Source organism: Mustelus asterias, chromosome 10 (genome assembly GCF_964213995.1).
Source record: "Mustelus asterias chromosome 10, sMusAst1.hap1.1, whole genome shotgun sequence".
NCBI lineage: Eukaryota > Metazoa > Chordata > Chondrichthyes > Carcharhiniformes > Triakidae > Mustelus > Mustelus asterias.
The window spans coordinates 113,099,243-113,115,358 of NC_135810.1; the positions used below are offsets into that span (position 1 = coordinate 113,099,243).

At 43.9% G+C, this 16,116-nt stretch overlaps 1 protein-coding gene across 1 annotated transcript in view; it reads right to left on the minus strand.

Annotated features, from left to right (window-relative positions):
- Positions 1-2,205: 2,205 nt before the first annotated feature.
- The window catches only part of LOC144499873 (interleukin-13 receptor subunit alpha-2-like), a 72,309-nt gene continuing 58,398 nt past the window's right edge, over positions 2,206-16,116 (minus strand). The window contains exons 10-12 of the mRNA XM_078222478.1: positions 15,637-15,730; positions 8,861-8,951; positions 2,206-4,297 (exon numbers count right to left, since the gene is read on the minus strand). Coding sequence (XP_078078604.1) covers positions 4,211-4,297; positions 8,861-8,951; positions 15,637-15,730 — 272 coding nt within the window. The 3' untranslated portion in view covers positions 2,206-4,210. The remainder of the gene's footprint in view (positions 4,298-8,860; positions 8,952-15,636; positions 15,731-16,116) is intronic.

The following is a 16,116-nucleotide window of genomic DNA, read 5'->3' on the forward strand; positions in this document are numbered from 1 at the left end:
TCCTCATGTTTTGGATTCAATCTGGTCAGAAACCAGTGACTTTGGCCAGAATTCTTTCCCCCCCCAAAGGCATTGGAGTCAGGGAAAGTCCCAGAGGATTGGAAAATCGCTGTTGTAACCCCACTGTTCAAGAAGGGAACAAGAAAAAAGATGGAAAATTATAGGCCAATTAGCCTAACCTCAGTTGTTGGCAAAATTCTAGAATCCATCGTTAAGGATGAGATTTCTAAATTCTTGGAAGTGCAGGGTCGGATTAGGACAAGTCAGCATGGATTTAGTAAGGAGAGGTCGTGCCTGACAAACCTGTTAGAGTTCTTTGAAGAGATAACAAATAGGTTAGACCAAGGAGAGCCAATGGATGTTATCTATCTTGACTTCCAAAAGGCCTTTGACAAGGTGCCTCACGGGAGACTGCTGAGTAAAATAAGGGCCCATGGTATTCGAGGCAAGGTACTAACATGGATTGACGATTGGCTGTCAGACAGAAGGCAGAGAGTTGGGATAAAAGGTTCTTTCTCAGAATGGCAACCGGTGACAAGTGGTGTCCCGCAGGGTTCAGTGTTGGGGCCACAGCTGTTCTCTTTATATATTAACGATCTAGATGACGGGACTGGGGGCATTCTGGCCAGGTTTGCCGATGATACAAAGATAGGTGGAGGGGCAGGTAGTATTGAGGAGGTGGGGAGGCTGCAGAAAGATTTAGACAGTTTAGGAGAGTGGTCCAAGAAGTGGCTGATGAAATTCAACGTGGGCAAGTGCGAGGTCTTGCACTTTGGAAAAAAGAATAGAGGCATGGACTATTTTCTAAACGGTGACAAAATTCATAATGCTAAAGTGCAAAGGGACTTGGGAGTCCTAGTCCAGGATTCTCTAAAGGTAAACTTGCAGGTTGAGTCTGTAATTAAGAAAGCAAATGTAATGTTGTCATTTATCTCAAGAGGCTTGGAATACAAAAGCAGGGATGTACTTCTGAGGCTTTATAAAGCACTGGTTAGGCCCCATTTGGAGTACTGTGAGCAATTTTGGGCCCCACACCTCAGGAAGGACATACTGGCACTGGAGCGGGTCCAGCGGAGATTCACACGGATGATCCCAGGAATGGTAGGCCTGACATACGATGAACTTCTGAGGATCGTGGGATTATATTCATTGGAGTTTAGGAGGTTGAGGGGAGATCTAATAGAAACTTAGAAGATAATGAACGGCTTAGATAGGATGGACGTAGGGAAGTTGTTTCCATTAGCAGGGGAGACTAGGACGCGGGGGCACAGCCTTAGAATAAAAGGGAGTCACTTTAGAACAGAGATGAGGAGAAATTTCTTCAGCCAGAGGGTGGTAGGTCTGTGGAATTCATTGCCACAGAGGGCTGTGGAGGCCGAGACGTTGAGCGTCTTCAAGACAGAAATTGATAAATTCTTGATTTCTCGAGGAATTAAGGGCTATGGGGAGAGAGCGGGTAAATGGAGTTGAAATCAACCATGATTGAATGGTGGAGTGGACTAGATGGGCCGAATGGCCTTACTTCTGCTCCTATGTCTTATGGTCTTATGGACCTGGGTTCAAATCCCACCATGGCAGAAGGTGGAATTTGAATTCAATAATAAAAAAAGTATCTGGAATTAAGAATCTACTGATGACCATGAAACCATTGTTGATTGTCAGAAAAACCCATCTGGTTCTCTAATGCCCTTTAGGGAAGGAAATCCTTACCTGGCCTGGATTACATGTGACTCCAGAGCCACAGCAATGTGGTTGACTCAACTGCTCTCTGAACAAGGGCAACTAGAGATGGGCAATAAATGCTGGCCCAGCCAGCGACGCCCATGTCCCACAAATTAATAAAAGGGAATGTCTTGTTTCCTTCAGAAAACAATGTCACAACTCAGCAACAAGTACTGCAAAAATCACAAAACTGTCCCTTAAAACTTTAATAAAAATCAGGGGACATGAATATATATTTCATGCAAATTGTACCTCAGATCACTTGTTACTCGTTCGGTGATTAAATACCATTTAGACAATATGGGCAGGATTTTATGACCTCACCCGTCCCACAGCCAGAAAATCTCACCCAAGCTCAACGAACCTGTCCATGCTCCGCCCCCTCCAATTCCCATGGCAGGAACGGTGGCAAAATTCCAGCTTATAATTTTACCACAGTACTACTTGCTTAATGCAAGAAAATAAAATGCACGCAGTCATTTTAGATTTTGAAAAAATAAAACTATTTAATGCAATGAGACATTCTCACAAATCACAAAATATTTAAATCAATACACATCCCGGAATTATTTGCACATTTCTCTGCTAGTGAGCTGTAACGCTACCTAAAAGACTTAACGTATCATTTTTAAAATTTCAGATAGGCTAAAATAGGTAACCATTATCAAAGTCTTAGCTTAAAAATACTCTTAGCAGTAATCTGCTTTGCACACATTGACACGTTTCCACATCTCGTGAAAAGCTTTACACTGAGATAGCTGTGGCAAAGGTTTCCCTCAAGATGTGAAAAATGCTACGAAAGGGAAGTGCAAGTAAGTTTCCACAAGTGTAGAAATTGCTGATGTTATTCAGCAAACATTTGAAAGTATTTGTTTGACATTTTATCCTTCACTTCAAAAGAACAAAGAAAATTACAGCACAGGAACGGGCAATCCAAGCCTTTGCCAATCATGATGCCCTAACTAAAACTAAAAAAAAAACTTCTGTTCTTACTCAGTTGATATCCTTCTATTCCCTCCCTGTTCATGCACCCATCCAGATGCCTCGAATGTTGCTCATGTGCCTGCTTCCACCACCTCCTCTGGCAGCACATTCCAGGCTCCCACCACTGCGTGAAAAACTTCCCCTGCACATCTCCCTTAAAACTTTCCTCCTCACACCTTGAACCTGTGTCCCCTTGTAAGTGGCACTTCCACCCTGGGAAAAAGCTTCTGACTATCCACCCTGTCTGTGCCTATCAATTTTGTAGACCTCTATCAGGTCTCCCTCAGCTTCCCTCTTTCCAGTGAAAACAATACTAATTTATTCAACCTCTCCTCATAGCCAATGCACTTGAGACCAGGGAACATCCTGGTGAACTTCTTAGCACCCTCTTCAAAATGTCCACATCCTTTTGGTAGTGTGGTGACCAGAACAACACACAATACTCCAAATGTGGCCTAACCAAGGTTTTATATAGCTGCAAAATGATTTCCCAACTCTTGTACTCAGTGTCCTGGCCGATGAAGGCAAGCATGCCATGTGCCTTCTTAATCACCTTGGCCACCTGTGTTGCCACTTTTGGGGACCTGTGGACCTGCACACCCAGATCCCTCTGTTTGCTAATGTTCCTCAGGGTTCTGCCATTTACTGAATAATTCACACCTACATTTGACCCTGCAAAATGCAGCACCTCGCAGTTATCCACAGCCAGCAACTGCAGTGTGCCAATGAAAATTAACATCTCCATTTAAATAGCGGGCAAACATGTCAAATAGTCCAATGTTAACAAATGTATACTGGCTCTCAAGATGGAGATTACTCTGCCTTTATTGTAGAATCTAGTAATTTCTTGACAACAAACGTTAGGCTCACTAATTCCCTGGTATCCCCTCTCATCTATCAATTGTGGCATCTGAAGTATTGATTCCTGAATCGGGAGCACAGTCCAAGGATATAATTCGGGAATCTGCAATATTCTCATCTACATCCATCAGTTCCCTGGGATTTGTCAGTCTGAGCAATTGCACAGCTAAAAAATAAAGACAAATTGTAGAAATAAAAAAAGTTAGAATTACTTTCACATTCAGATTTTTCATCCTTATTTTTACCTGTCACCATTTACCCAATGACAGCTGCGAACAAGATAGAAACAGCAGAGTTGAGGTTGAGCAAATATAAAAGATTTTATATTAATATAACAGTTGAACAAATATAAAAATCAGCTGAATAAACAAAGCTAAATTGCTAGAAATAACTTCATACTTAAGAGGATTAAAGCACAACAGAGTAGGTTGCAATAAAACAGAAAATGCTGGAAATACTCAGTCTGGCAGTACTTATGGAACTGATCCTGAGACATATAGAAATACTGACTGACAATAAAGAGCAGCTTATAATGGATAAGGCACGGGTGGAATGAAGCACTCTGAACACTGGTTTGTACGTGCACTCAGGATGATGGCAGTCCGCCAAATGCAAAGGTTTGTTTTGGTGAAAGCTTCTTCATTTATGTTTCAGTCTGTGGATTTTCTTCAATGGTAACTGGATAGCATTCATCAACTTTTGAGTTTGGTATCTGATAGTTAATCCAGTTCTGCGGAGGGAGGAAAGACTCAATTTAATATTAATGCTTTCAGTTATCATAGAATCATAAATGGAGCTGGCACCAAAGCAGGCCATTCAACCCATCATGCTTGTGCACTGTAATGACTTCAATCAGGCCATTGAAGTTGGCCTATCGGATTATGAACTCCCTGATTAAGGGGCCAATTGATGGGTCAATCAGGGAGACTTTACTTTGTATATATCTGACAGTGTCAGTTCCTCTCTCACTCCTGAAGGTAGACTGTTAACTGACAGCACTCTGTACACTGCTGATGGAATTGTAAATAAAGAGGTTCTGTTGAAGGGACTTCTGCCTCTGAACTTATTACATGCACACACTGAATTGTAGAATGGTTACAGCACAGAAGGCTATTCAGCTTCCTGCAACAACCCCATGCCTTCTTCCCGTAGCCCTGAACATTTTTCCATTGCAGATAATAATTCCATCGCACCTCTGACCCATTCTACCACCAACTTCTCAGGCAGTGCATTCCTGACCACATGAGGTGCAAAAAGTATTTTTTCTCATGATGCCGTTGTTTCTTTTTGCCAATTATCTTAGATTGGTTTCTCAAGTTCAAAGTTTATTTATTAGTGTCACAAGTAGGCTTACATTAACACTGCAATGAAGTTACTGTGAAAATCCCCTAGTCGCCACACTCCAGCACCTGTTCGGGTACACTGAGGGAGAATTAAGCATGGCCAATGCACCTAACCAGCACGTCTTTCAGACTGTGGGAGGAATCCAGAGCACCCGAAATCTGTGCCCTCTCATCCTGATCCTTGAACTAATGGGACCAGTTTCTCCCTATTTACTCTGTCCAGACACTTCATGATTTTGAGCACCGTGATCAAATCTGCTCTCAACACTTAGCTCATAGAGTTCACAGAATCCTACAGTGCAGAAGGCCAATTTCCCCATCAACCAATCCCACCCAGGCCCTATCCTCATACCCTAGCTAGTCTTCCTGACACTAAGGGGCAATTTAGCATGGCCAATCTACTTAACTCAGACATCTTTGGACTATCTCAGTCGGTCCTGCCACCTTGTGGTTTATGCAAATATGTATCCAGATTCCTCTACACCCACACCACTTTTTGCATTGTACATTTTATATGACCTCCCCTGTGCTCTTCCTAAAATATCACTTCACACAACTGAGTTTACAATTCCATCAGCAGTGTACAGAGTGCTGTCAGTTAACAGTAACATTTCATCGGCCACTTGTCTACCTATTCCACCAACTTGTCTATGTCCTTTTGAACTTCTACATTCTGTCCCTCAGGGTTCCAATACTTAAGTTTTGTATCATCTGCAAATTTTGAAACTGTGCCCTTTAAGCCAAGATCTAGGATCTTAATATAGAATCAGAGTGATAAAGGAGACCATTCAGCCCATCAAGTCTGCATTGACCACAATCCCACCCAAGCCCTATCCCCATAACCCCACGCATTCACCCTAGCTAGTCCACCTGACACTAAGGGGCAATTTAGCATGGCCAATCCACCTAACCTGCACATCTTTGGGAACTGGAACACCCAGTGGAAACCTATGCAGACACTGGGAGAACGTGCAAATTCTACACAGACAGTGACCCAAGCCAGGAATCGAACCCAGGTCCCTGGTGCTGTGAGGCAGCAGTGCTAACTACTGAGCCACCGTGCTGCCCATGGTGGTTACAGCGCAGGATATATATCAGGAAGAGCAGGAGTTCTAACACCGATTCTTGGGGACTCCACAATAAAATTTCCTCCAGTCCAATAAACAACTAATATTCACTGTTTCCTATCACTCAGCCAACTTCATATCCTTGTTACTACTGTCCCTTTTATTCCAGGAGCTGGCACTTCGCTCAGAGATCTGTTTTGCAGGAAACACCTTTTGAAAGCCATGTACACCACATCAACAGCATTGCACTCATCGACCCTTTCTGTTGCCTCATTTAAAAACCCAGGTAAGTTGGTTAAACTGGATTTAGCCTGAAATCAACATCACCTTCACCCAAGTGACTATTGATTGTGATCTGTTTCTGGAAGCTCTCTAATGATTTTAATCAGGCAATTGAGGTGGGCCTGCTTTAATATGAATGCCCTGCCAAATGGATGATCCAATCAGGGAGCCCTATGCTCTGTAGTTAAACAGGTGTGTCAGTTCCTCTGGCACTCCATCTGGAGACTGCTAATTGAGTGCAATCTGTACAGTGTTGTTAGATCTTGAAAATAAATGAATTTGGGTGTCAGGACTTCTGCCTCTGAGGTGAAACTGACCTGTCAGCTATTCAATTTTAGAGGAATATAAAATAAATGGGGGCATAGATCAGCTAGATAGTCTCCCCTACCTTTGGGAAAAGATGTTGACTAAAACTAGAGAGCATAGGTTTAAGGAGAGGGGAAAGATACAAAAAGGCTCCAGAGGGGCCATTTTCTTTTTAAACAGAGGGTGGAGTGTGTCTGGAATAAGCTGTCAGATAGTAATAGAGGTGGCTACAATTTTGTTTTAAGCATTTGGACTGTTACATGGGTAAGACTGGTATAGAGGGATATGGGCCAAATTCAGGCAATTGGGACTAGCTTAGTGGTTAAAAGGCAACATGGACAAGTTGGGCTGAAGGGCCTGTTTCCATGCTGTAAACCTCTAACTCTAATGTCCTACTCGCTATGCTTTCCCCTTAGCCCCCATCATTTTATTCCTTCATTTCACCAAAGCTGAATGATATGATTGAATTCATTTTCTGCATCTTGAAAAGTTGCATATCTGAGATCATTACAACGTGTGCAAAAATAAATGTTTCCTCAGGTTCTTTTCCCAATTACCTTAAATCCATGTCCTTCACTTCTGCCATTTCTTTAGTCACAACTAAAAACACTTCATTTTGAACAACTTTATCAAATCCCCTCAGCTCTTAGAACAATTAAAGCTTTTCCAGTCTTTCTACATTAAAAAAAAACACCTTCCCATTGCTGGTACTATTTGTAATAAGTCCAGAGGCAAAAGTACCATCACCAAAAGTTGCTTTATTTATTTATAAGATCCCACCATACCATACGAAGTATGGTATCAATGGGGACAAAGTAGAAAGGATTGAGAGCTTCAAGTTTAGGTGTCCAGATCACCAACAACCTGTCCTGGTCCCCCCATGCCAACACTATAGTTAAGAAAGCCCACCAACACCTCTACTTTCTCAGAAGACTAAGGAAATTTGGCATGTCAGCTTCAACTCTCACCAACTTCTACACCATAGATGCACCATAGAAATCATTCTTTTTGGTTGTATCACAGCTTGGTATGGCTCCTGCACTGCCCAAGACCACAAGAAACAACAAAAGGTCATGAACAGAGCCCAATCCATCATGCAAACCAGCTTCCCACCCATTGACTATCTACACTTCCCACTGCCTTAAAGCAACCAGCAGCATTAAGGACCCCCCACACATTCTCTCTTCCACCAGGAAAAAAATACAAAAGTCTGAGGTCACATACCAACCAACTCAAGGACAGCTTCTTCCCTGCTGCTGTCAGACTTTTGAATGGACTTACCTTGCATTAAGTTGATCTTTCTCTACACCCTAGTTATGACTAACACTACATTCTGCACTGTCTCATTTCCTTCTCTATTAACAGTATGCTTTGTCTGTCTAGCACACAAGAAACCATACTTTTCACTATGTTAATACATGTGATTTTTTTTTTTAAATCAAACAGCATGTGTTATCTGCATCAGGATTAAAGAGAGACTGACACTCCTGTTTAAATACAGGACATGGGGCTCCCTGATTGGGCCATCAATTAGAAGGGTTCATACTTAAGCAGGCCAACCTCAATTGCCAACTATGATTGTGAGTGAACCCTTCCTAAATAGAAGGTAGTAACTGATAAATGGATGGCATTAGCCATTGGTAATGTATTTTTCACATTTGTTTTTTGTGTATTTGTAATTGTTTTGTATTAACATATTTGTAATAAACGAAAATAAACCTCAATTGCCTGATTGAAGTCATCACAAGATTCAAGTAGGTAAAGGCAAAATACTGCAGGTGCTGGAATCTGATAAACAAAATGCTGGAGAAACTCAGCAGACCTGACAGTGTCTGTGGAGAGATAATAGAGCCAACATTTTGAGTCTGGATGACCCTTCATCAGAGCTCTGATAATCAGGTGCCGAGTGTGGTGAACCATCGTTGGTTCCCACCAGGTAGTGCTGAGCCAGGGTCTGGCCAGTACTATGAGTCTGTATGTATGTTACTGTTGGGGTTAGGGTTGGGCTGTTCTACCTGTTACTGTTGGGGTTAGGGTTGGGTTGTTCTACCTGTAATATAGTTCTTATGGTACATCCCAGTCGGGCTCCGCCTCCTGGGAGAGGTATAAAGGTCACTGCTCTGTCTGGGACCCTTCAGTCTGGGATCGTGTATTATATATGGTAGCTCTATTGTAGTAGTCAATAAAAGCCTTTATTTCCTCGAGCATCTCTAGCCTCGTGAGTTATATCGCGCGTCACCGAGTATCTGAATTTCTGACCGTGAAGGATGTAGTATTTTGTTAGTGCCTGCCTACCTGGAAATTACCGTTATATTCATCAAACAATGCTTTGAACTTCTTTTGAGGATCAGGGATTGGCTTGAATACAATTTCCAACACTTTGTACCTAAGCAACATTAAACACATTAATTAAACCCACATAAGCTTTACATTTTCTTGCATATAAACACAGAAGAACATTTTGGGTTGCTCATGGCTTTGTGTGACAGTGAAAAATGTGTGGGTCGGAATTTTACCGTCACGCCTGCTATGGGAATCGGAGCGGGTGAGGGGTGGACCATGGAAAGGTCCATTGACCTCAGGCAGGATTTTCCGGTTTCGGGACGAGCGGGGCTGTAAAATCCCGCCCGTGATATCAGGCCAGTGGCTTGGTACAGGTCTGTCCTCATTACTATCTCCATTGAAATCAATGGGAAAGCTGTAAAATGAACTGCAATTCATTATCACCCATTTTACACTATCACGCAAAATCAAAATCTAACTTTTGCATTAAAATAAATCTTATATGCAGGGGCGGCACGGTGGCACAGTGTTTGGCACTGCTGCCTCACAGCGCCAGGGACCCAGGTCCAATTCAAAAACAAAAAAATGCTGGACAATCTCAGCAGGCCTGACAACATCTGCGGAGAGAGAGTAGAGCCAACATTTTGAATCGAGATGACCCTTCGTCAGAGCAAATCGCGGCTTGGGTTACTGTCTGTGCAGAGTCGGCACATTCTCCCTGTATCTGCGTGGGTTTCCTCCGGGTGCTCCAGTTTCCTCCCACAGTCCAAAGATGTGCTGGTTAGGTGCATTGGCCAAGCTAAATTCTCCCTCAGTGTACCCGAACAGGCGCCGGAGTGTGGCGACTCGGGGATTTTCACAATAACTTCATTGCAGCGTTAATGTAAGTCTACTTGTGACTAATAAATAAACTTTAATTTTTGGCATTGAATCATATAATCCCTACAGTGCAGAAGGAGGCCATTCAGCCCATTGAGTCTGCACCGACCACAATCCCATTCAGGCCCTATACCCGTAACCCCACGTATTTACTTTGCTAGTCCCACTGACACGAAGGGCAAATTTATCATGGCCAATCAACCTAACCCACGCATCTTTGGATGTGGGAGGAAACTGGAGCATCTGGAGGAAACTCACACAGACACGGAGAGAAAGTGCAAACTCCACACAGACAGTGACCCAAGGTGGAATTGAACCCAGGTCCCTGGCACTGTGAGACAGCAGTGCTAACCACTGTGCCATATGTAGTGGCTTAGTTCAGACTTTTTTGCACTGTCAGAATTGGTCTGTGACCCTTGTGGAATGGGCTGCCAGACTGTCACACTTGGCAGCAGGGCAATGATCCCTTCCACAAACTGCACACATGAAGATGTTGGCTGTGCTCAAGAGTGATGCCTGGCCGTGCAGTGATCTACAGACATCCATTGTCTGGTTCATGGTCACTTAGAAACTGTAAGCGGACACAAATTTCTATGATTCCTTAGATAAATATTTCTCAGAATAAAATCAAATAAATGAAACAGGACAAAGCAGCACCCAGGCACAAAGTGTGAACAGACAAGCAGGTATTTTAAAACGCAGAAACAAGGCTAACAAAAGGACTCAGGAACTCACATTAGCATTTAAATAAATTGGCTCCAAGGATATCAGGAAGCCCTTATCAAACACTTCAGAAGGTCTCTGAGACCTGGAAGACTTCCTGATATCCAATTAAACACCTATTGTATAAGAAACTCCAGAGATCTCAAAAAATTATCACCTCCCTAGACTGGGCAATCACCAGACTTAACACATCAACTCCGCACCTAAAAACCCATTAAGCAGGATGACCATATCAGAATACTGTAAACAAAACATTAACATTTGAATCATACAAAGTGTCAAAGTTTGAGTATAACTGTAGCCCATTGCGGCAGGCCTTCAGAGTACCTTTGGGACTGTTATTGTATGTGTGTCCTGATTGTACCTCCGTCGACGTAAAAGCAATAAAGCTGTGCCATTGTTGAACCTGACTCTGGGTCTGTAGTGGTCGTATTCGCCCACTCGCACTAACAAAAATGAAACAAGTCAACCTACTTGGAAGAGAAGGTGATGGCAGAGAGAAAGAAAACTACTGGGGAATTATACAGGAGCCAAGCCTGTCCCACCATTCGATGAGATTATTGCTGAGCTATATACTCATTCCATCCTGCATGGGCTTGGCTAAGGAATGGATTTCAGATTCAAAGTTATTAATTCATTACAATAATAGAAATAGAACAGTTTGTGATGCGATTAGACAAGAATTAGGGGGCATAAGTTGGGAACAGAAACTGTCAGAGAAAGGAACTAATGAAAAGTGGAACTTTTTCAAGGAACAAATACTGGGTGTCCTTGATAGGTATGTCGCTGTCAGGCAGGGAGGAAATGGCCGAGTGAGGGAACCATGTTTCACGAAAGAGGTGGAATGTCTTGTGAAAAGGAAGAGGGAAGCTTATGTAGGGATGAGGAAACAAGGTTCAGATGGCTCGATTGAGGGTTACAAGTTAGCAAGGAATGAGCTGAAAAAGGGACTTAGGAGAGCTATGAGGGGACATGAGAAGTCCTTGGTGGGTCGGATCAAGGAAAACCCCAAGGCGTTTTACTCTTATGTGAGGAATAAAAGAATGACCAGGGTGAGGTTAGGGCTGGTCAAGGACAGTAGTGGGAACTTGTGTATGGAATCAGTAAAGATAGGCGAGGTGATGAATGAATACTTTTCTTCAGTGTTCACCAAGGAGAGGGGCCATGTTTTTGAGGAAGAGAAGGTGTTACAGGCTAATAGGCTGGAGGAAATAGATGTTCGGAGGGAGGATGTCCTGGCAGTTTTGAATGAACTGAAGGTCGATAAGTCCCCTGGGCCTGATGAAATATATCCTAGGATTCTTTGGGAGGCAAGGGATGAGATTGCAGAGCCTTTGGCTTTGATCTTTGGGTCCTCACTGTCCACGGGGATGGTGCCAGAGGACTGGAGAATGGCGAATGTTGTTCCTCTGTTTAAGAAAGGGAATAGAAATGACCCTGGTAATTATAGATCGGTTAGTCTTACTTCGGTGGTTGGTAAATTGATGGAAAAGGTCCTTAGAGATGGGATTTACGACCATTTAGAAAGATGCGGATTAATCCGGGATAGTCAGCACAGATTCGTGAAGGGCAAGTCGTGCCTCACGAATTTGATAGAATTTTTTGAGGAGGTAACTAAGTGTGTTGATGAAGGTAGGGCAGTTGATGTCATATACATGGATTTTAGTAAGGCGTTTGATAAGGTCCCCCATGGTCGGCTTATGATGAAAGTGAGGAGGTGTGGGATAGAGGGAAAGTTGGCCGATTGGATAGGTAACTGGCTGTCTGATCGAAGACAGAGGGTGGTGGTTGATGGAAAAGTTTCGGATTGGAGGCAGGTTGCTAGCGGAGTGCCGCAGGGATCAGTGCATGGTCCTCTGCTCTTTGTGATTTTTATTCATGACTTAGAGGAGGGGGCTGAAGGGTGGATCAGTAAATTTGCTGATGACACCAAGATTGGTGGAGTAGTGGATGAGGTGGAGGGCTGTTGTAGGCTGCAAAGAGACATAGATAGGATGCAAAGCTGGGCTGAAAAATGGCAAATGGAGTTTAACCCTGATAAATGTGAGGTGATTCATTTTGGTAGGACTAATTTAAATGTGGATTACAGGGTCAAAGGTAGGGTTCTGAAGACTGTGGAGGAACAGAGAGATCTTGGGGTCCATATCCACAGATCTCTAAAGGTTGCCACTCAAGTGGATAGAGCTGTGAAGAAGGCCTATAGTGTGTTAGCTTTTATTTACAGGGGGTTGGAGTTTAAGAGCCGTGGGGTTATGCTGCAACTGTACAGGACCTTGGTGAGACCACATTTGGAATATTGTGTGCAGTTCTGGTCACCTCACTATAAGAAGGATGTGGAAGCGCTGGAAAGAGTGCAGAGGAGATTTACCAGGATGCTGCCTGGTTTGGAGGGTAGGTCTTATGAGGAAAGGTTGAGGGAGCTAGGGCTGTTCTCTCTGGAGCGGAGGAGGCTAAGAGGAGACTTAATAGAGGTTTATAAAATGATGAAGGGGATAGATAGAGTGAACGTTGAAAGACTATTTCCTCGGGTGGATGGAGCTACTACAAGGGGGCATAACTATAGGGTTTGTGGTGGGAGATATAGGAAGGATATCAGAGGTAGGTTCTTTACGCAGAGAGTGGTTGGGGTGTGGAATGGACTGCCTGCAGTGATAGTGGAGTCAGACACTTTAGGAACATTTAAGCGGTTATTGGATAGGCACATGGAGCGCACCAGGATGATAGGGAGTGGGATAGCTTGATCTTGGTTTCAGATAAAGCTCGGCACAACATCGTGGGCCGAAGGGCCTGTTCTGTGCTGTTCTGTTCTATGTTCTATGTTCTAGTTTGTCACAACAAACTGATTGAAGCCAGATGGGTATTCCAAGTGGGAATGTAAGACAGTGTGGGAATACATCAACCAACCAACAGATGATAGAGGCATAGAATCCCTGCAGTGCAGAAGGAGGCCATTTGGCCCATCGAGTCTGCACCGACCACAATCCCACCCAGGCCCTATCCCCGTAACCCCACGTATTTACCCTGCTAGTCCCACTGACACTAAGGGGAAATTTAACATGGCCAATCCACCTATCCCCGCACCTCTTTGGACTGTGGGAGGAAAGCGGAGCACCCGGAGGAAACCCACGCGGACACAGGGAGAACGTGCAAACTCCACACAGTCAGTCATCCAAGGCCAGAATTGAATCTGGGCCCCTTGCGCTGTGAGGCAGCAATGCTAACCACTGTGCCGATCTTGCAACCAATTAACCAAGCACATATTGAAGATACTGTCTGTGAGTTATTCATAACTGTTTTGTATCTAAACCCAAGTGCCGCACAGGAGGACTCAAGAAGGAAGACAGAAGCTATGTGCCAATGCTGAGTGCGCCAGAAAGAAGAAAATAAATCTTAAATGTGAGTTAAAGAAAGAAATACATAGAATCATAGAAACCCTACCGTGTATAAGGAGGGCATTCAGCCCATTGAACCTGCATTGACAACAATCCCATCCAGGCCCTATTCCCGTAACCCCATGTATTTACCCTGCTTAATCCCTCTGACACTAAGGGGCAATTTGGCATGGCCAATCCACCTAACCCGCACATCTTAAAGATCAATCTCACGTAACCTCTAATCATCTTGAATTCACCACTGAGAAGTAACTGTCTCATTTCATTTCTATCTGTACACTCATCACTGGGAAGAGTCCCGGTGCAGCAGCCAGGAAGATTTCGGTTAAAGTTCATGGCGTGTGTCCCGCGGGATTCCTTGGTCCCACCACTGTCAATGGGAATTCCTATTGGCTTATAATAACGACATGACTTATTATTCTTTGAAGTTCACAACCCTCATAATCTTGAACTGTCTCAATCATTCTGTGTTTTCCCTATAATCAAAACAAAATCATGATTACAATGGGAAATCTTGGACCTGAAGACCACTATTTTGGACCAGACCACTATTTTGGAGAATGGCGCGGTGGTTAGCACTGCTGCCTCACAGCACCAGGGACCCTGATTCAATTCTGGCCTTGGGTGACTGTCTGTGTGGAGTTTGCACGTTCTCCCCGTGTCTGTGTGGGTTTCCTCCGGGTGCTCCCGTTTCCTCCCACAGTCCAAAGATGTGCAGGTTAGGTGGATTGGCCATGCTACATTGCTCCTTAGTGTCAGGCGAACTAGCAGGGCAAATGTGAGGGGTTATGGGAATTGGGCCTGGTTGGGATTGTGGTCAGTGCAGACTCGATGGGCCGAATGGCTTCCTTTTCTACTGTAGGGATTCGATGAATATTCATCTCACATGGAGAATCCCACCACCACGAATGGCTAGAGAAATCCGGCCCACATCTAAGTGACATCCAGTCATCTCAGTTTGACCATGGGGGGGTAACTGTCTGGCGTAATTGAAACTTTTGTTTAAAATTCTCAATAAATGTGTTGGATTTAGTGCGTGTTTGTGTCAAGCATAATTCTTGACCTCCAAAACATAAAGGTAACAATAAGGACAAATAATTCTGACCACCTTAAGAAGTAAATGGTAAGACAAGAATGTGCAAGAAACTTAATAGAGATACAGAGAGTAAAATAAGGGAGAAAGGTCAGCGGTTATATTTCCAAGTGTGATTTACCAGAATACTAGTGAGCACCGGCAACCTGAACCTCCGCAGAGAAATAGCACAAGCTTCCAGTTGAACAGTTTCTCAGAGAGTTCTAGTTTTAAAGTTTATTTATTAGTGTCACAAGTAGGCTTACATTAACACTGCAATGAAGTTACTGTGAAAATCCCCTCGTCGCCATACTCCGGTGCCTGTTTGGGTGCACTGAGGGAGAATTTAGCACAGCCAATGCACCTAACCAACACGCCTTTCAGACTGTGAGAGAAAACCGGAGCACCCGGAGGAAACCCACGCAAACACAGGGAGAATGTGCAGACTCTGCACAGACAGTGACCCAAGCTGGGAATTGAACCTGGGTCCCTGGCACTGTGAGGCAGCAGTGCTAACCATTGTGCCACCATGCTGGTCTCACATCAAGCCTGTGGCGGGAGATTGGGAGAATCCCTGATGAATTTCAATAGTCCTGACTTTTCGGCAGAGAGCTGAAACCCTTTGGAGCTGAACTCTGATGCCAGTCGGTGACATCAGGACAGGCGCTGAGCGAATCCTGATACTGATTAGAACTCAATAAAACCTCTGGAAAGAGTCTTACCTTGTGAATGTAAACAGTAGAAGCAGCACTATCATCATTGTGACTATGGGCAGTATAAGCAACACCAAATATTCACGAGACAAATTGCTACGTTCTGTAAATAAACAAGTCCATTATTATAGATCACAAATAACATTTATTGTTTCAATACATGTGAAAGTTGATTGAAAAGGAGTTGCAATGTGATACATAGGGCAGGATTTTCCAACCCTTCCCTCTGGTGGAATTTTCCGTTCCTGCCACACGTGACACCCCATGGCATATTCCCCAGCGGTGGAATGGGCGTGCCAATACAAAATGCCATAGAGACCCTCTGGCGGCCAGTGTTAGGCTAACTTCCATCACCAGAGAGCATGCAGTGGGGGGGGGGGGGGGGGAGGGGGTGGACCTGGAAAATCCCACCCATAGAAAAATGTTTGTGCATGGACACATTCAAAGATCTTAACTGATAACACCTTGACCTCCAACACAGATAGGGCA